The sequence below is a fragment of the Ambystoma mexicanum genome, chromosome 1p, assembly GCF_040938575.1.
Source record: "Ambystoma mexicanum isolate Mex_15411 chromosome 1p, UKY_AmexF1_1, whole genome shotgun sequence".
NCBI lineage: Eukaryota > Metazoa > Chordata > Amphibia > Caudata > Ambystomatidae > Ambystoma > Ambystoma mexicanum.
In genome coordinates, this window is record NC_090921.1 from 1,181,820,762 (window position 1) to 1,181,848,037 (window position 27,276).

Below are 27,276 nucleotides of genomic sequence, written 5' to 3' on the forward strand. Positions count from 1 at the left end.
TTGTTTCTCCAATGCATCCCACACTTGTACTGAGAAAGTGTAGGTCACATTCTTGGCACCACCCCTCCAGTGTCAAGAACGTGACATGCACTCATGTATGTATTTACTTCAAACTGTGTTAACGCTGCAGAACAATGTATGCATCAGTTATGACATTCATTTTAGTTACCCATTTCATCCAACAGTTCCCCTATAGTCACTGCTTACAGCTGGTTTGGACAAGTCACATGCACATTTGTTTATCTTAATAAATGTTGTCTAATGTTGTTACCCTAGTGTAGAAATGATGGCACTTGTTTATTGGTTTTACTCTCTAATGTTACTTCATTTGTTTGTCTTGGATTGAGACGAATGTTCAGGAGTGGTTTGTTTTCCCACATGCTTTGCCCTAACTATTTGACCCTCTTTGATTTCAGACCCTGAATGTCCACCAAACAGCATATTCAAGCCCTGTGGCTCCCCCTGTCCAGAGACCTGTGTTCCAGACTATGACTCAGACAACTGTACCGAGGTGTGCCAGGAAACATGCGAGTGTAACGAGGACTATGTGCTAAGTGAGGGCCAATGCATCCTTAGGAGCGAATGCGGATGTGTCTATGAAGGGCGACCCTATGCGCCGAATGAAAAATTCTGGCAGCCCAATTGCCAGAATCAGTGCTTCTGTAACCAACAGACCAGAAAGGTAGAGTGCAAGAAAAGCCAATGCAGGAGCGGGGAGGAATTGTGTGGTGTGAGGAACGGAATTATTGACTGCTATTCAATCCAAAATGGCACCTGCACAGCATCCGGAGATCCGCACTACACAACCTTTGATGGTCGCAGATACAACTTCATGGGCACCTGTGGGTACCTTTTTTCTGGACTGTGTGGATTGTATACTGGACTGGTAGAGTTTGAGGTCAATGTCCAGAATGACAGGAGAAGCAGTAGAGCAGTCTCGTATACCAAGCTGGTGGAGATTAAGGTTTATGAGACTGAGGTTTTGGTGAGCAGAGAATACCCAAGAAAAGTAAAGGTAGGAGGAGTATGGTTTCCTTTGATTTTCAAATGCTGTTATATTTTATTTCAAGATGGGACGGCTCCAGTGGCAAATGGTGGCAGATTGCCGAGCAGTAGAAACATAGCCATTTTTATAGCGCAGGAAGGAATACTGAAATAATTGCAAACTACACACACCAGACATAGAGGTATCACTAGCACTGAAAGCATTGTCTAGGAAAAAAGAACCAGAATAGTTCAGGGAACTTCTACATAAGCTTCACTTAAACTCAAATAATGGGCACACCAGCCATGAAATTGATATAAGACGTTCTTCCTTCGAGCATGTACAAAACCAGAATAGTAAACGTCCCACAGCAGGTGAACGATGAGAGGCTTCAGAGGCTTGTAGGTGTGTTTCTTGCATACAGGACAATCCCAGTAGAGGGAAGTGTGTTACAAACTTGAGGAATGGTGGACAATTTGTTATGCAGTGAGTAAAAGATCCACGTAGGCTTACCATCATGTAGATACACACATTAGCAAATCAACAGTTTTGGCCTTTGTGTAGGTATGGAAAAGGCATTTTCCAGGCACTGCCATACTGATATTATCCTACCATAAGAAGACAGCAGCTGGCAAATGGTGTTAGCTCCTCTGTATATTATGACAGTGCCTGGCAAATGCATGCCGAATGCCTATACAAGAACCAACACTATTGTCCTTGACAATAATTGTTATTAACACAAACTCAGAGAAAGTAACCGATACATGGACACACATTGATAATAAATCAAGGGCCTGAAGTCACATTTGGCTGGGAAATGTGTATTACACCAGGAGTTGGTTTATAGTTTCAAATATGTCATTGCCCTTAGGGGGGCTGCCTCAGACTTTCACTTAAAAGCACAGAACTAGCTAAAAGGGTTTCCTGTGGCAAAGATGTTTTAGATGGGGAGAGGCAGATGATGGTTGTAAGTGGTCATAGATACAAGCATGGCCATGTGTGGTCAAAGGGTGGTTCCAAATCCAAACACTACCAAACCCATCTGAGTCCACACACACATCTCTCTCCTAGCTTTAATTCCCATGAAAATACTGGCAGCTCATATAGGTAGCGCTTAAAGCTCCACCTTACTGCCAAAACTAGCAAATGGCTGGAGAATCATACCTAAGCCATTTATTTCATTACTGTGCTACTTTTTGAAATGTGATTCCAGAGCTCTCATGTTTTGAGTGGCCATGCATGAGAAGGCCATCAAGTTCTATTTGTTTCCCTCAAATCCTCAGACGTGTACTTTTTTATTTACTATTTGAAATTTAAGAAACCTGCAAGTCACAGAATTCCAAGCAAAAACGGGACTGAATGGCCTTCTATCGCATGGCCACGGGAAACTTGAGAGCTCTGTGGTTCCTGTCTCCCTGCCATGTCAGGAGTGTTAAACATTTGTGCTCAGGCTGCAAGCTCATCAGTGAGCCCTAACGTACTTCATGAAAACATTATGATTTGCCTCTGTCTGCAAAACCAATGGTGAGGTTGCTATTGTGTGAATTGTCCCTCCAGCCCCCCACTGCAGTCTCTAAAACAGGGCAAACTGAAAATAAAAGGAGCTGATGCAAATATTTCAGAAAGGCAATGGAAATTGCAAGCATATGACATGATGTGGCTACTCAATTCGCAGTCACATAGAAGGTGTGTGTAGGTTTAGCGAAACTCGGAATGGAGCGAGCGACTGGCATAACATACATTTTGCATTAGACCATGAAATAATCAAGGATGTGGTTCACCAATCAACAGCCACCACTGTGTCAACCCTGGTTAGAAATGAAAACCAACGTAGTGACTTTCCTACTCATCGTCGACTAAACGTTTGGACTAATAATTACCAAAGCTTTTCATCTAACAAAGGTCATTCACGCATAATACATTTTAATATGTAATAGGATACCGATTATTTATTGAGAAACAAAGTGATGGGCACTTAACAAATTGTTAGATATAAAGAATACATGCATTCCAAAAAATGTAATGAGGGTGTGCAATGGGCACTGGCTGTTTAAAGCTAATTATGATGTGGTGATATGGTGTGGCATTTATAACATGCCTGTACACAAGTGTTTCTAGGCATGACAAGACAAGGAGGGGGAAAACAAAGGGAGGACAAAATAACGATCTCACTAGGCCTTGTGTCATTCAGATCGTTCAAGTGCGCATGAGCAAACACACATCAGAAAATGCTTTTACTCTCAGGTAAATGTATGTGTAAGCACATTTTAAGGTAACAATTCTGCCTTATATAAAATGAAATGACATTACTTGAAAGCTCTAATACTGCCCCATGTCAGGATTGAGTAGTCTGAGAAAGTCAGATCAAACTGTTGGCTTAGCAATGCTGGTTTCTAGTAATTCTTCAGTGCAAGGAACAGATATTAATCACGAGATTGAGGGCCTGCTTGGGTTATACATTTTATTACAACAGTAGCTCATTTTACAGCTGCAATGAAGTCACTGACACTCAGCTTAGAAATAATAATGGCAGGCCAGAGTTGGATGCTACTGCTTGACAAAGATCTCTCAAAGACGTCCCAGGAGGATGTGTTTTGGGTGGGGAGGGGCAGGTACTGGGCAGAAATGGCCATAGGAATTCATTTGGCCATGGGCAGGTAAAGGGTGGGTAAATAACCAAACAGAACCTACTAGCTGTGCGCCCCTCTTAACATGCCATCTCCATACTCAGAAAGCTGTACTCCAAAGGAACAGTTTAGGATTGAAGGTGACGCTGAAGCTCCACAAGATAGACAAGTGATGGTCGCAGGTGAGGTGGTCCTATTCTAAACAGCATGCATGCCACTGATATTTTATTGAAGATTTCATGTTTGCAAACTTTTTAGTGGTACCTCTTGGGGGTAAAGAAAAGGTTACAAAAGAAGATAACATCCTAGAGACTGCTTCTTTAAATAATGTGCATATTTCAATCTGTACCCACCAAATAGAATGATTACAGGCCTACATGTTTACATTTGGAAGACTGTGCGTGCTTATGGTAGCATTATGGGGAAAACGACCTGTATTTCATTGCATATTTACTGTTAACTGTCACCCTCATTAGGCTAATTGCCATTCTGCTCCCATTAGATTGAACATATATATCTCAGCGTGTGCATGTGCCAGTTGCATACTCCTCGTGTGACTGACATATTTGACAAAGACACAAGGTGGTGGGTCATTATCACAGTTCCCTGCATGGACAGAATAAACCATCACCACGCATACCAACATGCATAACATTGCCTATTAATGGTGTGTCTCTACATGAAAAGCAGCCAGATTTGATCACAGCATTGTCAAACGGCTACAGTCAGACTTTCACAGTCCTCGTGCTACTGTATTTGCTCAGTTTGATGGATAAATAAGCTGGAGTTTGGCTAGACAAAACCCTGAAAACGGGGCAGGAAATATTAAACTCCATCCTGGCATTCATGGCTAACCAATAAAGAGCTCTTCTGAATGGTGAAATGTGGTCATGGCTCCGAGTTCCATAGATCATCTGGACCATTGCATTACGTGCCGATGGTTTTCCAGTGGCCCTGGCCAGCTGACCAGTGCAATAATATTAGTGCAAGTCCCTGAGTGAGTTGGTGGTAGTGTGGTGCTGTGACGAAGAAGAGTGATGTGGTTGTAGTGGGGGGGACTGCAACAAGAAAGAGTGCGTTGGTTGTAGTTGGGTATTGTGACAAGGAAGAGTGAGTGAGTGGTGGGGGACTGTGACGAGGAAGAGTGGCACAGTGGTAGTGAGGGACTTTGATGAGGAAGGATGAGGTGGGGCTAGAGGGCGACTTTGATGAGGAAGAGTGAGGTGGTGTGGTGGGAGAATTTGACGGGAAGAGGGAAGTAGGGGTAAAGGTAAGATTAGTATTGTGTAATGTAACGAAGAACAGGGATGTTGGGGTAAATGTAAGAATACTATTGGGTACTGGGGTAACATTACTATTCAGAACTGGGACAGGGAAGAGGGATGTGGGGCTCAGGTAGGATTGCTAATTAGGTACTGTGATATCTTTCCTGAATGAATTGAGATTTTCGCTATTAAGTCACATGAAAAGCATGTCCAATAAAAAAAAGGATCCAGTAAAAAAGCATCGCTTTCCCTTGATCTTATGTTGTGCACTTTTATTTCAATTTAATTAAACCAATATATGCTATTTAACTAAATTGAACATCCCCCAAACACTAAAAGCTCCGTTATGCCCCCATCCTACTCACTTTGATTTATTTCAAGAAGAAATTCCCGTTTAAAAAAAATAATAAAAGCAAGTATTGCTTCCTAAATTAACTTGAAATACTCATTTTCCCCCTCCAATCACCAAGATTGCCACATCTCAATATATCATAGTTTTGAAAAAAAACATTTGCCACTCAAAGTTCAAATCTGGATCTCAGCAAAACACTCAAAATATCCCAAACAAGACACCTGAGCACCAAATCTTCACAAATCATACTTTCTTACACTGCACATGTGCTCCCTAGTCTCAAAACGGCCCTGCTTAAAACCCTGAAATCATTTTAAGGCAGTTTCCAAAAATCGTATTTGCATAATGATGCATTTTCAGAAATAAAAAACCTAGGCATCAGCAACTCATCATAGAAGATATAACAAGCATTTTGCACATGGGGCACCCCGCTATACGCTAAATAAAACAAAAAAATATACTGCTCGGATTTACACCAAACAAACAAAGGATTTCTTTCAAGGGCGTCTTATTTGGCGCAAATCCATCTAGCAGTTTGGGCTGTGCGTTTGTGCATAAATTGATATTTTCCCTATGGGAAAATGGTTGAAAAGTGAAAAACACACAATTTTTGACCCTGTATATATTTTGAACCATAACACATCTTAGCACAAACCTGTCCAGTTCTGTATGCCGGGGCCTGAAATTATGCTTGTAAAAATGTTGTGCTGATCCGTCCTGCGGCTCAAACATTCTTAGACATCGAATTTGTGCATTTCCTATTGATAATAGATTTCACTTTAAATATAGGGCAGCAAGTGCTGACCTATAATATAACTCATATATCTAATATATTGCGATATATAGCACATGGGGTTTACTAAAACTAAACATAAACATGAGAGGAGATAGCCTCTATGTGGTCTTATCTGGGTCACTTTTCATATATAGATTACATCTTGACATCAGTGTGGCCATTAGCAAGTAGTAGAAACCACATGAGATGACCATAATTAGCTGAAGGCCTCTTCTGAGATTAAGCTGGACAAAGTGAAAACAATTGCTAATTACACTTCCTTTAGTAGTTGCACTAAGGGAAATCATATTTTCTGGTGCCCCAGTGAAATAATATGATGAGGAAATAATAAAGGTCTTGGGGACATTACATGTTCTGAAAAGCGGAATTTATCATGGCCTTTGAAATGCAATACATTTGTTTGGGAGACAACATCCACTGTTTAGGTCAACAACCAAGGTAACTGGGTTCTTAAGCAAGTTAATAGAAATCATAAATATGATGAAGGATTAGCCAATAAAAACAAAGGATTACATTCTAATCTGAGAACCTTAACTCAATTTAACATTACAGGTCCATGTGAGAGTAGTGACAACATTCAAACAACAGTACAAGATTTGTTGAGATTTTACAATGTGTCACAACTCAACCACGTATCTTATACTACCCAGTAAAAGGATACAGGTATAACCATAAAGGATACAGTTGAAGGGTTCTTCCGGATCCTTATGGAAGCAAACGGCTTGAAAATAGTGAAGTCAAAAATAGACCTTCCAAATCCAAATGATACCACTCTCCGACTAATATAACAGGCAGAGGGGGGAATCACTGGTAAGGGCGAGGGAAAACAATTGGAAGTCAGCCTAGGATAGATTAAGATGTAATGAAGAAGTACCCCAACATTCATTCTCACTAATAGTTCATCAATTAGGACAACACTAACCTGTAGATGATTGGAAGTCAGCCTGTAGGTGCTGATAACTGGAGGTTCCGCCACCAAGTCTCTGAAGTAATCCAATAAAGAACCAACGAAAATGAGGGAAGGATAGTGAGGGAAAACTTATCCCGAATGGCACGAGGATCACGCTAGATACTGGGTTGGTGCACCACAGGATAGTGTCCAAAGTAACGTGCACAATCACCTTCTAAATCAACAATTGTTGGCAGTACTTCCTTTCACATGTATAACAGAAGAGAGTGCGTTGAATTCCACCTGTTGTTTCATCACAGGTTACAGGATCCAATCAGAGTGTAGCACAAACTTGCGTGTGAATTTATACTTGTAAAGAGTTAAAGAAACCGGGTATGGTTTGGACACACGGCAAGAGTACACGCAGCCAGGAAAGCAGTAATATAAGAGTTCAGGAAACCGCGTGTGGTTTTTACACACGAACAATTTACACGCAGCCAGGCAAGCCGCAAGTTAAGAGTTCAGGAAACCGTGTGTGGTTTTACACGTGAACAAAATACACACAGCCAGGAAAGCTGCACGTTAAGAGTTCAGGAAACCATGTGTGGTTTTTACACGTGACAATTTACATGCAGCCAGGTAAGCCACACCTTAAGAGTTCAGGAAGCCATGTGTGGTTTTACACGCAAACCAAATACACGCAGCCAGGAAGGCCGGACGTGAAGAGTTCAGGAAACCGCATGGGGTTTTACACGCAAACAAAAAACATGCAGCCAGAAAAGACTCACGTTAAGAGTGCAGGAAACTGCGTGTGGTTTTACACGCAGCCAAAGTACACGCAGCCAGTACAGCCGCATGCTAGTAATCCACGCGACTGCAGGAGTCCAAGAAACAGCGTGTGGAATTACACCCAGCAATAGTACACGCAGCCGGGACTGCCAGAGATCGCGTGTGCAGGAAATGCCGTACCTTGATCTTCTTGGACGCAGCTGAAGGTAGCGTGTGGAAAAAGAACACTCAGACAACGAAAGCCGCACGTTTCTTCTTGGACGCGGCTACAGGAGATCACGTGTGGAATGAACAGGCAGAAGGAAAGCCGAAGAAGTTGCTGAACAGTTGCGAGGACGCAGATCAAAGTTTCAGCTTCAAGACTCCATGTTTGTTCAATCAGAAGCAGCGAGCGACGTCCCCACGCTGCTTATAAACGTAAGGTGGAACACAAGTGACAATTCCTAATCACGTGATACTAACGACGTATATAATGCAAATGTCGTTTTCCAGGCAAGTTATCAAGCAGCCTCCATCTCGAATAGAAAGGCTTTGCATTTCTATGGGCATAACCAGGTCTGTGCGAAGAGTGAGTAACAGGTCCAGATGTAATCTGACTGCCATGCATGACAGTTGCATGACACAATGTTAAACAAAAATAGCCGATTAAGAATAAATATTGTGCTTGAAAAAAAGTCCTCTGGATTGTATATGCTGAGGAATAATAGTGCAGAGTGTTATATAGCACAAATCAATCATATAGGTAAAAATGACTGAATTTCCTATATCATAAAAATTATATGGTGCATTCACCAACAGTCAGTCTCACCCTCGAAAGTGTTTGTCAGCTACTTGGTCTTACTATATTAACCAAGACGAGGATAGGCTGTTAATCTGTATAAATAAAGAAACTAAATAAAGAAACTAAACTAAACTAATCATCAACTCCAAATATTCTCAAACTCCAGGGCCTGATGGGTTGTCCAACACCGTTTTCAAAAGCCCCCTGATATTATGGGCAGAGATTCTCTCTACGTTGTTCAAACAAATAATCTTTCAGTGATCCTTTCCCACTAACGGGATGAGAGGTTCACATAGTTCCTATTTTCAAAAAATGGGACATGTTAAAACCAGCACGTTACAGACCAATTGAAAATCTTCTTGTGTCTTGTTGTTATGGAGTTTGAAAAATGGGTTGTGGAAGGTGACAGATTTGTGAAATTCCAGACAGGCTTTAGAAATCATTTTGCTACACAGCTGGGCTGTTATGTAGTCTCCAGCCTTCACAAACAGGCTTTGTCAAAGAACTTTGCAGACATCCATGCAACTATCATATATTTGGCTGCTGTGTTTGACTGCGTAAATGAGTCCCGTTATTGGTATAAGCTTGATGCCTGGGGACTTCTGTGTGACCTATTGAGCATTGTAATACGAGTAACACTTAGCAACATCCATAAGACTTAGGATCAATATGCCTGATGCCCTATCAAAAAGAATAAAAACTTCTTGTGGATATAGACATGGGTGTATCCTCACTTTATGTCTGTTTAATTTGAACATCTTTAATCTTGAAACAACATTCATCTGCATTCGTATCTTCCCTCCAAGATTAGAGAATTAGGGAGTCCAGTGCCTCGCTTATTTGTTACATTTGTGTAAGACCTGAACCCAAGGGTATCACAGCATTTGTACAGAAAAGGCAGGTTAAGGAAAAAGTGACAGCCAGGTGGGACAGGCATGTTAGTAGAAAGTGATTGCATATAAAAGGTGAAAATTGTCATTATTCATATTTATTGAAGAGCCAGGTTTTACCCAACTTCTTGAAGGTAGTATGGGAGGTTTCATTGCTGATGTTTGGGGGTCGAGAGTTCCAGAGTGCGGAGCGGTGACAGTGAAGCTTTCACCTCCAACTCTAGCCTTTTTGAATCATGGAGTGACAAGAGCAGTACTGTTGGAGGAGCGGAGAGCACTCAAATGGTGTTTGGGGGCAACATTGTAAATGCAGCGATGTGCCACTATCAAAGTTTTAAACTCAATGCACACTTTATTAGGTAGCCAGTGGGCTGCACGCCTCAAGGCCTAGATGTGGTTGGACTGGCACAGACAAAGGGCTGCACAAAGAGCTTAGTTTTGGAAGAGTTGTAACTTGGATAAGTTAGCTGCAGAGGTGAACTTTTCAATAGTGATGATTGCTAATGATAATAGCTCTTGCCAGTGTGAGAAAATTCATTGGAGACAGAAATTGTCTACAGAGGGTGATGCGTTTTGTGGTGTATGCTGGTCAGATTGCCAGGGCATTGAGGTGCTTGGTCATGTTCAGTTCAGCGTCCAAGTAGAGCCCCAGGTTTTGACTTGTCTGAGCACTGGGATGGGGGTGCCATCTACGGAGCAGGAGTAGTAGGCAGAGGCAAGCTTGCTGAGGTCGAAAAGGGGATCCTACAATACATAGCTCAGTTTTATCGACATTTAGACAAAGATTGCAAGTGGCCATCCTGTTTTGGATTGTGGAGTAAATCTTGTTAATGATGATGGTGTCCTTAGTGTGGTTCCCAGTGATGGGATGAGGATTTGTGTATCAACAGCAACGTTATTGTACGCGATATCAAGAGAATCAAGGATGTCAAATAATGGCTTAGTGTAGGTGTTGTAGAGTCTGGGAGACAGACAGGAACCTTGGTAGGCACCCAGGGGCTCTGGGATGGGGTCAACTGCAGAATTACTAATGCAGATTCTTGTAGTGTGATCTTCAAGAAAGGGTTTAACCCAGGCAATAGCATCTGAAGAGAATAGGAAGTCAGAGCCAAGGTGTTGTCAGAGAGTATCATGGTCAACCAAGTCAAACGCTGTGGATAGTTAACGGAGGAGGTGGATGGCAAGATTTCCTGCATCCCGGATGATGTCCAGCTGCACTGTAAGGTCCAAAAAGGCTGTTTCAGTGCTGTGATTAGGTCAGAAGCCTGATTGTCTTGATCTAAGTAGGTGCTGGGATACTAGGAAGTGTTGAACTTGGGAACACCTGATACAGTCAAGTATTTTGAGCAGAAAGTGGACAGCTTATGTCAGTGATTTTGTTCTCTTTGATCATACTCCATTAGGTCTGCAGAGTGCAATACATTTTATACAAGCTTACTTTAAGGAGACATATCTTGGATTTAATATCTCAAAGACAAAAATTACACAATTTACCTATTGCCATACAATACCAATATCTCATTGGGCATTACAAAATAACAATAGTGAGGTAGTTATCCACTTAAAATACTCCTATCTCTTCTCTTGTTCCTCCCTATGAGAAATATAACTTTCTTCTGTTTGCAAATGAAGAGTGTAATGAAACGATTTTGCTGCTGTTAGCTTGTTCCTTTGTTGAAATTGTACACAGGAAAGGTTGTACCATCAATCGTTTGTGGCTTAGAACTCTGGCATTTAGACAGTTCGGACACCTTATCTGCGTTAGAGGGCATACTTTGAAACACTGTTTTGCATCTACCTACTGTAGTTGTTAGACCGAATCTTCATCTGCTTTCAATAAGGGCACGTGTTCAATGGAATCTCCTTTCATTATACAGGAAGATTCTCCTTCCTCCTTCTATTTATATGTATGTTGACCTCAGGTTGTGCACAGAGTTGAAGAAACATTTCAGGGTAACAGAGCAAACAGAGAAATGTAGTCAAGTTTTACATCCCTCAGTACTGATGATAATACCCTTATTTCTAATCCTGAGTGTGTAAAGAGAAGGCGTTGGGGTATACATTGGATTGAGACTCTAGACTGCCTAACTAGGTATAAATTATACAGACATTAGTCAGTAGAAACTAAAAAGTGTGGCTATTGGCCTCCTTACTTACAGACATGTCCTAACGCATCATAGAAAGTCACGTGTTTTAGATTATGCCTCATTGTTTTACGTTCTATGGTTTTAGATCGCCAATTATTTTGATTATATTTTTGCTGAATAGTTCATGGGGTATGTTGAAACGAAATGGTAATGTAGTAAGGGATTGTCCCCGGCCCTGACCTGGCTTAGTGGCACTAGGCTTTCTTACATTGATTACATCTTTGCTCATCTCAAACTGAACTTTGCCTTCAATTGGAAGTAATTACGAGAACTGCCAGTGACCATAATTGGCTGCAGGCACCTTCCGATTTGGGAGTAGTGACCCAAGATATTTTAATAAATCATTTGTCAATTTCTTCTTCTGTGTGAGGGAACCACATTATTTTACATTCAAGGAATGTTCAAAGGTTTATAGAGTTACAGAATATATTGGGGTCTTATCTACCGACGGACAAAGTTATTTTTCATGGGGCTTTCATCTTTTAATCCTTTTAAAACAGATTCAATGTTAATGATGTCTCATTACAATCTGGGCAATCAGAAATGTAAACCTGACATTAAAAACCACAGGTACGACTGTTTAGTTAATTGCAAAAAAAGGAACTAGGCAGTAATCGCAGGCCCTTGTCTAAAGCTATCATTGAGGGTGCCTTGTATTTGAAAGAACTACAGGACCTAAATCAGGGCTATAATAACTGGATTATCAATCACATATCTCACATGCTGTGTAGAAATAGCAAGTCCATGCTAAACATTATTTTGGGCAAGTAGGAAGCCAATTTCTGGTAATTAACAAATAAAGACCAGGGTATTCAGGGTATTGCAGACTAACTTTGCACCGGCGGACGTTTGGATCCCCCATTACAAAAAAATATATACTCTAAAGCTAAAGTCATTATCCCAATTCCAGCAATCATTAAGTGAATGCAATTAACAATATATATATAGGCTACGAGGACATTGAATGCCGAATCATACAATCTAAGAACTTATGTGCTCCGGTTCTGATGGTCTGACAAATTATATCATGACATTCTCAGTCAAAATGTGCTTGGAGATACTTATCATCCTGTTTGAAGAGATTCTTTTAAGGGGATCTTTTCTTGTGACATGGAAACTAGCACACATTTTCCCAATTTTTAAAAAGGGAAATAGGTCCAACCCTATCAACTACAAACCGAGAAAATCTTCTAGACGTTAGTAGAAAAATATTTGAATCTATCGCTCTACGAGAGCTAAAGACCTGAGCTTATGACACGGTTGGAATAGAAACTTTTCAAACTGGTTTCAGGAAACAAGTTGTAACTTGTTTAAAATGGTTATGCCTTGGTTGCCTACAGAGGCAGGAACAGATGGCAAACACTGCAAAATGTATGCAGCAAGCATTGATTTAACAGCAGCAGTTGATTACGTTAACCAGCCTTACATTTGGAGTAAACTGGTGGCCTGGGTTTTACCATCTGGCTTATTGAGTTATTTAATATATATTCATTTGATCAAATACATAAGAATTAGGTCGAATTACCAGGGTTCTCTGTCAAAAAAGATACCAAAATACACAGGCTTAAAACAAGAATGCCTCCTAGCACCATGCCTATTTAATCTTTATATATTTATTTTAGGAATTATGCTAGCTGAAATAAATAGGGGGTTATTACGAGTTTGGAGGCAGCCATGGTGCTATTAGCGCCATGGCTGCCTCCAAACCCGGATCCGGTCTCACTGAGAATGGGGAAGGCGCTAATAACGGGCCCGCAAATTGCAGGCCCGTTATTAGCTCCAAGGTCCCTTAACTGGTCCTGCAAAGAACAGCTGGTCAGACCAGCCATTCCTGCTGGGACCCGCGAAGGGACCCCAGAATATGGCAGTAGGGGCTGAATGGCACCACCATCCTTAATGGTGCCATTAAGCCCCTAGCACCCTACTCGTAAGGACCCCCATAGTTTTCCCTTTAGATTAGTCCAACTAAGTATCCATTGGCATGCTTACGATGACAACATTGTCCTCGCTGATCATGCTCCTGCCGGCCTACTACGTTTGATGAATACCTTTTATATTTACACACAGATAAACAAATCTGAGATAAATACTGATTAAACAAACATTCGCAGACACTTCTAGAAATATAAAACACCCATGTAAGATTCAGTGTAGACCACATTTACTGTACCTGTTGTTAAAACCCAAAGTGAATCTTTTCTCGGACCAAATCCAATGTTTGAAAACTTGATATGGCGATTTCTCACTGGTTTTCTGTATACAATGCTTTAACAGGAACGTAATCCCATGCATTACCTGTGGTTTAGAGCTTTGTCACTTGGATGAATTGGATAAATTGTGGGTTCTGGAGGATTTCTATGGTGAACACAGATGGTTAAATGAGCTGGTACAGAGGGTTATGTCACTTTTAGCTTGTTGGGAACGGATTTTCTAATTTGATTGACAGCCCATCTTCAGTAACATTGAAACACTGGGAATCGGATTGAATATGTACTCTGGCAGTGATCTCCAGCTATTAATTTTATACGGGATTAGCGTATGAGGAAAACATTAAGGCGGATCAACCCTCTGTGTATTTGCATACATTTCCTAGCAGACGTTGTGCCAAAATATTCTTGAGATTTCACCTTAATTTACTACCGACAGGTGAAATCACGCGTCTCCGGTCAGGCTGTAATACTGTGAATAAACTTTGTAGGTTCTGCAAAACTCCTGATCGAAATGAAACATCGAATCATATATTTTTGGAATGCACTGATGCCAATGATATCCGTCTCCTTCACCTGAGACCGTTTGTGCACAAAAAGGGTTAAATTCACTTTAGCTGCTGTAAGATTCATTCATTGGGTTTTATTTGTACATGTTAAAAATTGAATAGTAAACTAATTATCCGTGTATTTAAACAATCTTATGAGCTGCTATATTGTATCTAATGTTTGGGAAATCATGTCTTCCTTTTCCTTTCTTGCACTTAGCTATTGTGAGAAAACATTTATTTTTTAAACCAATGCACACAAAATAAAAATGAAGAAGAATAACTGGTAGGTTATGCTGTCCATTAGGAGGAAATAGGTCACATTTTTAGTTTACGATTCGTTTTATTATTACAAAAGATTCAAAGAGAGAGAATCAGATATGAATCTCCCAACGGGCATCGCTAGTTCCCAGATGCATCTTCATCCATTACACCTTTGACAACAAGGCATAATGAAGAAAGAAAGCTGTGTTTGCTAAAGAGATAACCAGTTTCTCAGTGGATGCATCGTTGTTCACCATTAGCAAGGGTGCAGTCTCAAGAATACTCAAAAGATTAGGTTAGCTGTATACTGGGAATAAATAGGCCATCTTTTTAGCTTGTGTTTTTTTTTTTACAGATATAACTACATTGTGTGATCTTTATTTTCATCACAAATTACCCTGCGAGCACAGATATGTTTATACCAAAGGCCATTGCTTATTCCCAGAGGCACCTTCATGCATCACATCTTTCGCAGATGAGAAAAAGCTATGATATTTATAGGGAAACTCAGTAGCTAATAGGTTCGATAATGGGATTGCCAATAGCAAGGCTATGAAATATTAAAATTGGTAGGTCTGTTTGCTTAAAACATTGCCTATTCTTAATTTTCATTACAAATAACTCAGAGAAAAGCAGATATGTTTCTCACGAGCGGCACTGTAGTACCCAGATGCATATTCAGATGTATCTTCAGTCATGTCATAATGTAAAAAGCTATATTTTCATAAAGGCGACCCAAAAGATAAGTGACTGGAGCATGGGATTACTGAGAGCAAGGTGCATTTCAAGTCCGCTGTCTATTAAGAGGAAATAGGTTTATAAATCCATTTAATGTTATAAATACATGATGTAGTCTTTATTTTAATTCCAAATTACTAAAAGAGGGAGCATACACTTTTTTTTATCCCAAATGGTATTGCCATTACCCTATAATTCTTCATCACTTACACCCTTTGACAGACAAGTCATAATGAAACTATGGGGGTCATTCCGAGTTTGGAGGCACCATGGATGCCTCCAAACTCGGGTCCGGTCCGGGTCCGGGTAGTCTGAATGGGGACTTACCAGGACATTCCGACCTATGCAGACCCGGTAAGTCCCCATTTCGAAAACCATTCCCCATTCCCCTTGAGCCCCTGTAGGGCTCAAGGGGAATGGGGAAGGAGCTAAGAACGGGCCCACAAATTGCGGGCCCGTTATGAGCTCCATGGTCCCTTAACGGGTCCCGCTAAGGGTGGCTGGTAAAACTAAGGGATCTCGGAATGCGGCTGTAGGAGGTTAACGGCACTGGCATCCTTACCAGTGCCGTTAACCCCCTACCACCATACTCGGAATGACCCCCTATGTGTTCGAAAGGGAGAGAAAGTAACTCAGTGGTTAAATCAGGGGATTATCAATAGCAGGATTGCAGCACCATAACCCCCATATAACATAGCTTTTTATGCATTTTAATGTGGCAAAGCATTGTTGTATCTTTTCGTTACAAATGACTCCAAGAGAGAGGAACATAGGTGTTTATCACAGCTGCCCTTGCTGGCTTCCATATGCATCTTCTTCCACTACACCGTTGAACAATATGTCATGGAGAACCAGTAGCTGGGTGGTTCGAGCATGATCTTACTACTCCAGGTCTAAGCTTCTTGTTGGCTAGGAAACTCTTAAACTGGGAGCTTGAACTGTCCATTGGAAACATTAGCTAACATTTGTAATAGCTTTTACTCTTATGAAAGAATTGTTTGTGTTTATTTTCCTTACAAATGAGAGAACGTATTCTAAGTTGTATCCCAACTGGTATTGCTAGTTACCACATGCATGCCCCTTTGACAGACATTTCATAATGAACAAAAATAGGTTTTCTAGAAGGAAACCATATAGCTTGGTGGTTAGAGCCTTAGTTAATATCAACATTCCAGGTTCACACCCCTCATTTTCCTGAAAATGCTGAAGCTGCTAGGATCAGTTAATTTTTATGGGAGCATAGGTCACATTTTTCTGGAAACATTATTTTTCCATTATTTTACTACAAATGACGAAGAGAGTATTAAGTAGATAGGCACAGCCCTACTGTCATTTTTAGTTCTCTGACGCAGCTTCATTCATTACATCTTTGAGAGACATGTCATAATGGAAAAAGCTATACTTTGTTATTGGGGGGCAATTAGATCATGGCGATATCATTTGCAAGACTGAAAGACCAAGGCCTGAATTGGCTGGTAGGCTGAGCTGTCCCTGGAAGGAGATAGGTCCCATTTTTAGTTGTAAGGCTTTTTGTGCTTATGAAAACATTATTTTATCTTAATGCTCTTTATATTCATTTCAAATGATTTAAAGACAGATCATAAGCCATGTTTATCTGACATGTCCCATATGCACTTTCATTTATTACCCCTTTTATAGATATGTCATAAAAAAGCTGTTTAGTAAAGACAGACCTTATTAGCTCAGTGGTTGGAGCATGTACTTAGCAAAAGCAGAGCTGCCGGTTCAAGCCTCACAACACTTTCAAATCAATCAAGCTGGCAGTTGTAGCTCTCAATTGAGTGTAAATAGGTCACATTTTTGTTTTTTGCCTGTTTAAATTCATCGTTTATCTTTAATTCCATTACATATGACTCAGTGAGATATAAACAGATAATGTCATCTCATCTGGTTATGCTTCTTCCCATATACATCTTCATCCATTACATATTCGACTGCCATGTCATAATGCAAAAGGCATTTTTCTTCAAAAGGGAGACCATGTCATGGTTAGGCCATATGCTTACCGTTAGGAAAGTTGGAGGTTCACAACCCTCATTGCCTTGAAAAAACTCTGTTATGCGAAAATAGGATGCATATTTAGTTGTGAATGTATTTTTCTACTATAAAACACTGTGTTATGTTTATTTTTCTTAGAAATGGCTCAGAGAGAGAGAAGATGTATTTATCCCATCTGGCATTGCTAGTTCCTGTTTAGTTTAGTAAGAGCAGGGTTGCAGTTCCAAGTTCCTCATTGGCTAGAAAGTGCTCAAACTGTTTGGTAGAGCTGTTTCTTCAGTGACAATAAGGCACTTTTTTGTTTTTAGTGCTATTTACAGGTATAAAAACATTACTGTATCTGTGTATTCATTAAGAAATGAATCGGAGAGGGCAGACATGCTTATCCCATCGGTCACCCTTAGTTCCCATATGCATCTTCATCCATCACACAATTGACAGACATGTCATAATAAAAAACAAGCTTTGACCACCATTGGGAGACCCAGTAGTGGTTGCATGATGGGAATACCATAGATTGTGTGCAGGTTCAAGCACCTTATTGGCTAAAAACACCCAAACTGGTAGGTCAACCTGTCCATTGGGAGGAAATAGGATACACATTTAGTTTTGAATGATTTTTACTGTATAACACATTGTTTTATCATTAATTTCAATATTAACAAAATCTAAAAGAGAGAAACACATATTTTTTATCCCAACTGGCATTGCTAGTTTCCAGATGTATCTTCATCCATTTCACCTTTTACAGCCACGTCATAAGGAAAAAAGCTAGGCCTTTTCAACAGAGAACTAGTAGCTTGGTGGATAAAGGTTCAGTGTACTAATTGCAAGGTTTCAGGATTAAGTCCCCAATTGGATGGAAAATATGCTAGCTGGCGTGCTGAGCCGAATGGTGGAAGTAGGACACATTTATATTTTGTAAAGCTTTTTACTGGTATTAAACTTGGTTTCCATTTATTTCCATTAACTGTTCTCACCAAAAAAGCGGCAGTTATGTGTGTGCCAACTGGCATTGCTAGTTCCCACACACATCATTATCAATTATACCGCTGACAGCCTTGTCAGAATAAAACATTTTTGTATGGCTGCTAAAGGGAAAAGCAGTAGTTCAGTTGTAAGAGCATAGGTTTACCAAAAACAATGCAAATTAAAGCCCCTTATTGGCTAGAAAATGTTCAAACTGTTAGGGAAAGATACTAGCCACTTTCCAGAGGAAATTTAATCTTTTGCAACTTTGACAAACATGCTTTTAATAGCTTGGCCGAGTAGCTCATTGGTTAGAGCAAGGTTTACCCATGACAAGTTAAATTCTTTGATTGGCTATGCTGACCTAGGAAATGGGTCAAAGTTTCAGTTTCTTATGCTTTTTAATGTTATACATATATTGTTGTATCTTTATCTTTCAGACCCAATAACTCAGAAAGAAAGTAGTATTTAGGTATCTTTCAACTAGCATTGCTAATTCCCAGATGCATCATAACCCATTACATCTTTGGCACCCAAGTAATAATAAAAAAGAAAATCTCAAATATGACCCAGTATCTCAGTGTTTAGAGACGGGATTAGCATTAGCAAACTTGCAGTGTCAAGCCCTCCAATCAGCTAGAAAAGGCAGAAATCGGTATGTTGCACTGCCTGTTGGGAGGAAATGCTTCACATTGTTTGTTTGTAATGCTGTTTACCATTATAAAAAACATTTGTATCTACATTTTAGAAATTAATCAAAGAGAGAGCAGCAGCTATGTTTATCCCAACTGTCATTGGTAATTTCCACAGCATCTTCATCTAAAACATCTTTGACAGCCATAGGACCACATCTCTCCGGCACTGAAATCTCTGCACTGGCTACCGGTGGCTGCAAGGACCAAGTTCAAGACCCTCTGCTTAGTCCACAAGGCTTTCTAGGATCGGATCCCATGCTATCTACCACTCTCTCTCCCTAAATAATCTCGTTCTAGAGCCATCTGCTCATCCACTTCCAACTCTCTGCGGGTGAGCTGATTTTCAAAACAGAGATTTGGAGGTAGATCATTACCCTCTACAGGTGCTTCCCTCTGGAACAACCTCCCTGCCGCCCTCTGTCTTGAGCCTGATCTCCTTAACTTCTGGAAACTCCTCAAGACCTTCCTCTTCTCATCCTCTTCCTCTCTCCCTTGTTAACCCCCTATCTGTTCTTGCCTACTTCCCTCCTCCCTCTCTCCCTAACTCCACTCTGTTTGCTAAATGGTTGCCTGTTGCACCTTCAGAGCCGTACAGGTCTCAGGCGCCCCCGCTAGTCCTGGCACTTGCCCCCAGGCCTCTGCACTCTACTCACCAGTATTGCAAGTCTGGAATTCATTCCATGAGAAGGGTAACCTCTCTGCACTTAACCATGGCCCTGCTGGACTGAGCACACTTGTTCCCTTCCCCCTCCCTTTTCACTTCCTGTCTGCGCACCTACATTACCAGAATGCACTTGGCCTAGTTTGCTAGGCCTGGTACAGTAGTTTTTTGTTTCTGTATGTTCTTCTCCTCTCCTCCCACCTTATCAACTCACTCTCTGTCACACACTTGCACTATCTGAAATGTCGTTTACCTAGTATGGTAGTTTAAAGTTTGTATGCTCTTCTCCCTCTCCTCCCCCCTTTCCTGCCTCTCCACTTGTCTTGCACTTGCGCTAGTAGTAATGCCGTCAGGCCTAGTTTGCTCGTCACTTTTGCTAGATTATTCAGAAACTTAAAGGCCTAAGAATCATCAGTATTCCCTTGTTCCCTTCCCACCTTGAAGCACTTCACTTGTGTATAAGTGCTTTACAAATAAACACTTACAATTACAATGTCATAATGTAAAAGCTAACCTTTGTAAGAGGAAGTCAAGTAGCTCTAATCAGAGCATGGGCTTCTCAGTCGCAAAGTTCCAGGTTCAAGCACCTTGTTGACTTGAAAATACACATGCTGGTACTTTCAGCTGCCCATTGTGAGGAAGAAGGTCACATTTTCAGTATTTCAGTGTTCAGTTCTTTTTAATGTTATACACACATTATTTCATCTTTATTTTCATTACAAATGACTTAGAGAGAAAAACAAGCAGATATGTTTATCACTTCTGGCATTGGTAGTTCCAATCTGCATCTTCATCCTTTACACCTTTGGCAGCTGATAAAAGCTCTTGGAAGGGGAAAAGCAGCTCTGTGTTTAGTGAATGGCATTATGAATACCAGGATTGCAGGTTCAAGTCCCACATTAGGTAGAACATATGCAATCTGTTAGGGTGGAATCTGTTGTAAAGAAAGAGGTTGCATGCTACAATTTTTATGTATTTATTTATTTACTCTTATAGAACATTGTTTTAGTTTTATTTTAATTGCAAATGACTCATAGAAAGGGGAACATATATGTTTATCCCAACTGGCATTGCTAGCTCCAATGTGCATTTGTATCCCTTATACATTTGACAGCTATGCCAAATTACCAATGCTCCGGTATCTAAAGAGTTACCCGGTAGCTTAGTGGTAAGAGAATGGGTATGCAAATCGCATGGTTTAAGGTTCAAACCTTATCCTCCATATGCATCATCATACATTATAGCTTTGACATCCATGTCAACATCCATATGAAAATGTAAACAAAATGTGTTTTTTTTTAAATTAACCCATCTATCTCAGTGATTAGATCATTTGTTTACCAATAGCAAGGTTGCAGGTTTAAGCCCCTCATGGGCTTGAAAATACTGTAACTGGTAGTTTGAGCTGCCCTATGGTAGAAAATAGGCTCAATGGGGGTCATTACGACTGGTAGGCTTACCAGCACTGTTGCTACCGGACTGGCAGAGTACAAGTTTGCGGGCCGGAAGGCGAAAGGTGCTACCGTCATCCCTATTCCCATTGAGTCTTATGGGACTCAATGGGAATGGGGACTTACATTTTCCAGCACCTGACTTCCCGGAACACCAGGGTTTTAATACCCCGGTGTTACCGGCAAGCCAGGCGCCTGAAAAATCTGCAAGTCCAGTGGCAGCATGCCGGTTTTACCGGCACGGGTACCGCCGGACTTGTAATGAAGCCCAATGTCTAGTGTTTGATGTTTTACTATTATAGAAATGTTGTTGTATCTATCTTTATATTCATACCAAAGGACTCAAAGAGAGAAGAGCAGATGTGTTTATCCCAAAAGGAATTGCTAGTTCACAGACGCCTCTTCATCCAGGACACCTTTGATATACATGCCGTTATGAAAAAATCGAACAGAGACCCAGTGACTCAGCGGGTAAAACATGGATTTACCTGTAGCAACCTTACAAGTTCAGATTCCTTATAGGCTAAAATATACTCAAAGTGGTAGGCATAGCTGTTTGGTGGAAAGAAATCAACCCCATCTTTAATTTATAATTACATTTTTATTTTGTAATGCATTTTATTGTTAGAACCTCAGTTTGATCTTCATCTTCATTTTCATTACAAATGACTCAAAGAGAGAGCAGCAGCGATGTTTATTATGTTTATAACAATATTCATAACATTCATTTCTAGATCCAAGATGCGTATTCATCCATTACACTTTTGACAGCCATGTCATGATGAGCAAAGCTAAAGGGCTAACAAGTAGTTCAGTGGTTAGGACATGTGCTTAGCAATCCTGTCTCTCAGGCCGAGCATTGGCTGACAATTAGTCAATCTGGTAGGTTCTGCTCTCTGTTGTGAGAATATAGGTCACATGTTTAGTTTTCAATGCTTTTTTACTGTTATAAAAACATTGTTTTATCTTTATTTTCATTAGAAATTACTCAGAAAGAAAGCGAGAGAGAGAGAGTTAGAGTAAGAAAGAGAGAGAGCATATGGGTATCCCAACTAGCATTGCTAATTTCAGTATGCATTTCACTGCTGTACAACTTTGACACATATGTCATAATGAACACATCTATATTTCCTAAGGGAAGTCCAAGTAGCTCAGTGGTTAGAAGATGGGCTTGTTAATACAAAGGTTTCAAATTAGATGGAAAATGGGGAGCTCTCTGTTTGAAATACATCAGCCATGTTTCTACTTGGTAATGCATTGTACGTTATCAAACATTGTTTTATATGTATTCTCATTGCAAAGGACTCCTAGAGAAAGGACAAGATACATGTATCCCAAGTGGTGTTGCTCGTTCCAATACACAGGTCTATCCATTCCACATTTGACAAACATGATACAATGCAAAACCAAAGGTGTCGAAAGGGAGACCCAGTAGCTTAGTGGCTTAGAGTATGGGTACACTAGCAACAAGGTTGAAGGTCCAAACCCCTCTTTTGATAGGTTGAGCTTCATTGGGAGGAAGTGGGTCAAATATGTGATGTTTAGTGTTTTTATTAATATACATAGCTTGTTTTATCTTTATTTTCATAACAAATAACCAACTACTTCTCAACTACCATTGCTATCTCCTAGATGTATCGTAATTCATTACTCCTTTAACACGCATATCATAATGAAAAAAGCAATACATCAAAATGTACACCTTGTGCAACAGTGGTATGGGCATGGATTTTGCATTACTAAGCTCGCAAATCATATTTAACTCTCGCACCCCATCTGGTCAGTTGAGCTAGCTGTTGGTGGGAAATAGGTCCCGTGTTTAGATTTTAGTGCTATTTACTGTTATAAAAATGTGTTTATCTTTATTTTCCTTAAACATGACTCACGGAGGGCACCAACTATGTTTATGCCAATTGTCGGTGTTAGTTAACACATGAATTGTCATCCATTACAACCTTGACAGCCATGTCATAATGGACACATCTATATATATATTTTTTTTTTAAGTAGATCCAATAGTTCAGTGGCAAGGGCATGGTTAACAATTGCAAGGTTGCAGGTTCGAGAATCTGATTGGCAAAAGAATATTCAAACTGGTAGGTTTAACTGCCTCAATGGGTGCAAATTGGTCCAATGTTTTTTTTATGGTTTATACAGTCATAGAATTATTTTTTTAGTTAACATTATAAAGGACTCAAAGAGAGAGCAGCAGGCATGGTTATCCCAACCGAAATTGCTAGAGCCCAGAGGCATCTTCATCCGTCGCACCTATGACAGACATGTAATAGTAAAAAGAGCTATGTTCTCTAAACCCAAAACCAGGTAGATCAGTGGTTAAAGAATGGGCTCAACAATATCAGGGTTGCTTGTTGAAGACCGCCAGTAGCTAGGAGGTATGCGCGCAGGTAGATTGCGCTGCCCATTGGGAGGACACATGCCTCACCAGTACTTTTTTAATGCTGTCTCTTGTTTTATTGACTTAGTTTTAGCTTTATTGTCATTGCAAATGGCCCAAAGTGAGAGCAGCAGCTGTTGATCCCAACTGTCATTGTTAGTTCCCATATTCATCTTCATCCACTTCTTTCATTACATATTTGACAGCCACATCATAATGAAAAAGAAATGATGTTCTCTCAAACGAGAAGTGATGTTCTCTCAAACGAGAAGTGATGTTCTCTCAAACGAGAAGTGATGTTCTCTCAAACGAGATGAAATAGCTCGGACATTAGAGCATGGACTTACCAATAGCAAACCTCCATGACCAGGCCCATCCTTGTTTGAAAATACCCAATCTGGTAGGTTCAGCTGTCCATTGTGATAGATTAGGCCCCAGTTTTCGTTTTTAATGTCATGGAAACATTATTTATATTTTATTTACAAACCACTCAGAGAGAGAGAGAGAGAAGCAGGTATGTTTATCCCAATGGGTATTGCTAATTCCCAAATGCAAATTCTTCCATTACAACGTAAACAGAGATGACATAGGGAAGAAAGCATAGTTTTTCAAAGGGAGTATCCCAGTACCTCAGTAGTGACAGCATCGCTTACCAATAGCATGGTTGCAGGCTCATGCCACTCAGTGGATTGAAAAAACTCAAACTGGTAGGTTGAGCTATCTTTAGGGAAAACAAATGTCACATCTTTAATTTTCATTGTTTTTTCTGTCAATAAAAAAGTATTTTTAACTTTATTTTCACTACAAATGATTCAAATAAAGAGCATTCACTATATTTATCTTCACAGACTTTTATAGTTCCTAAATGCTTTTTCACCCAGTCGATCTTTGGTTTTAATGTCATAATGAACAAAGCTATGTTTCTAAAGGGAGACTCTGTATTTAGAACATGGTCTTACCAATAGCAACAGTGCAGGTTCTAACCCCTCATTGGCTTGGAATTACTGAATCTGCTAGAATCATCTCTCCAATTTGAGACCATTTGTCACATCTTTAGTTTGTAATGCTTTTCGCTGTTATTACAACATTGACCTTTATGTTCATTACAGATGACTCACAGAGAGTGAGAGAGCAGCAGATACATTTCTCCCAACTAGCATTGCTTGTTCCAATATGTATCTTCATACAATACACCTTTGACAGCTATGTCATAATGACAAAAGCAGTGTTTTTTCAAGGAATACAAAGTAGCTCAGTGTCTAGCGCATGTGTGCAAGGAGGCTTCCGTATACCTCGGGAGACACAGTTGGTCCTTGATTGTTAATTAAGCGTTGCAAAGTACACTATCCAGCAGACTTGTAGACTGTGCACTTGTTAGTATATTTTCAGGCGCGTTAGCGCCGGTGCGTCCCGGTGTCCAGGACGCAGTGGTCGCTGACTCCTGCCAGTTTACTGCTCCCCGGGGCTGAGATGTTCTCTCAGGTGGGAGTGTTCCCATTTTCCAATGCTTTGGCTATGCCGGCGCAGGGGGGCACCGTACCTCATGCACATACAGATATGAAGCTGGAACCTGCTTACGTACAAGGGGTGTGAAATGTTGTTTATTAAAATAACCCTGACACTGAATAATTGCATAAATATCATTTTGCTATATCGGCCCCCTCATGAGACTCCCACATTTCTTGAGGAATTGGCAGATATTGTATCACTGTTACATAAGCCAAATACCTCTACAATGGTGTTGAGGGACTTCAATAGGTGGCTCGGAAACCCACTAGATACAGAAGTCACATGACTAGTTGAATTATTGGCACTAAACAAATGTGTTGTTAATGGCAGCAATGGTCCTACACACAAGTTAGGAAATGTGTTAGACTGGGTAGCCAGCAAAAATCGCCTTCTTATTTACCCGACCTTCCAACCTTGTACATGTTCTGACCACTTCTTTGTCACTTTCCAATTCGCATTGCCTTCTCTTGCAGTTCAGAAAAATAACCCCCCTCACATTGTCTGTAGTAGGAATTACAACAAAGTCCTGCATGGAGACTTGAAATCTTGTCTTACACTGCTCATGGGATCCACTACAAATCATGATTTCCCCAGCTACATGGTTTCAGAATTCAAGACATCCTTCACTGAATTACTGAAACGCATAGCACCGGTGACATCTAAGACTTTCAGGGAGACATCCAGTGACCAGAAATGGTACTGTGCGGCCTTGTCCGATCGTAAAAAAGAAAAAAAGTGAGAAAGAGTCTGACTGAAAGATGAATCCTCGACCAATAGGGAAAAATTGAAAACATTCGAAAAGTTGTTTGAAGTGAAATTTTGCGCGCCAATGAAAGTTACTTCGACAATGAAATTACACAGGCAGACAATGACTCAAAGAAACTCGTTCAGTACCTCCAGGATCTTGAAAAACCAAAGGTGATGCTGGACCTGTGCATCCCCTCCAATCTAGATTGTAATGCAATTCACAAGGCATTCGCCCAAAAGATAGCTGCTGCTGAATCATATATTATGGACAACCTAGGCAGAGTTGAATATGCATCCACTGATCCAAGGGACAAGATGCTGGGTCAGCGAGATACATCCATTTTTAGCTTTAATAGCATCTCGGAAGAAACTCTGACTAACACCATGAGAACAATGAGACATACTACCTGTATGGGGGAAGTTCTCCCTTCAAGAATAATTCTCGCAAATAAGGAATTATTTCTTGCATTTCTCATTCGCCTCACACATGCTAGCTTTAGGGATGGTTGTGTCCCTGATGCTCTGAAAAAGGTCTCTGTGACTTCCTTGTTGAGAAAATCAGGTTTAGACCTAAAGGTTTACTCTAACTTTAGACCCATCTTTGATGCCCCCTTCTTGTTAAAAATGCTGGACAAGGTAGCTATCACCCAATTCCAAGCCTACCTAGAAGCCTCTGGACCATTACACCCGTGACAGTGCCTCATTGAACATGCAAACAGAAATGCTGCAGATTATGGATTATAGCAAAGCGGGACTGGTGATGCTGCTAGATCTGTCAGCAGCCTTTGACCTTGTCGATCATGCCAAACTGTTATGTGGTTTAACAAAGGTTGGCAGCTACTCTACTGCGGCCATAGCTTGGATTGAATCCTCTCTGACTGGTAGAATGTCTAGGATTGTATGGGGTAACAAATGTTCATCTGACGAACTGTAGAAATGTGGTGTCCCCCAGGGCGCCTTGTTTATTGCCCTCTCTTTTTAATGTTTACTGCCGACCATTCTGCGATCTCCTGGACAAGCTAGTTTTACACTTTACCAATTATGCGTATGACACCCAACTCTTCATTGAGTTGGGTGGCAAACTTACAGAGGATGCTGAGGGGGATCAACAGTCTATAATACAATACAGAATTGGAAGACTAATAATCGGATATGCCTGAATGCTGCTAAGACTAAGCTCATGTCATTTGGCTCTTCCCAGGCTAGAGCCAAACTCAACAGTCAGTACAATGGGTTTACTATTGATAAACATCTAATTAAAGTGGTTGGCAAGGACAAAACATTGGGTGTTAAATTTCAATCATCCTTGAGTTCAGACACTCACGCCAAAAACGTTGTAAATAAGGCTCAATATCTCCTCAGGCTCCTGAGACGTCTGAAGACATACGTCTGAAGCTAATTGCCCCACACTTGTCTGGGCATTAATAATGGCTAGGATAGACTACTGTAATGCCTTGATGACTGGAGCAAGTACAAACAGTTTAAAGCGCCTGCAGGTACTACAAAACAATGCAGTTCGCATTGTTAAGAACATATCCAGGCATTAACCCAT

The 27,276-nt window shown here is 40.6% G+C and overlaps 1 protein-coding gene across 1 annotated transcript in view; it reads left to right on the forward strand.

Moving 5' to 3' along the window:
* Positions 1-27,276, forward strand: part of LOC138570873 (IgGFc-binding protein-like) — a 211,652-nt gene that overhangs the window by 120,415 nt on the left and 63,961 nt on the right. The window contains exon 5 of the mRNA XM_069649156.1: positions 417-1,015. Within this exon, the coding sequence (XP_069505257.1) occupies positions 417-1,015 (599 nt within the window). The remainder of the gene's footprint in view (positions 1-416; positions 1,016-27,276) is intronic.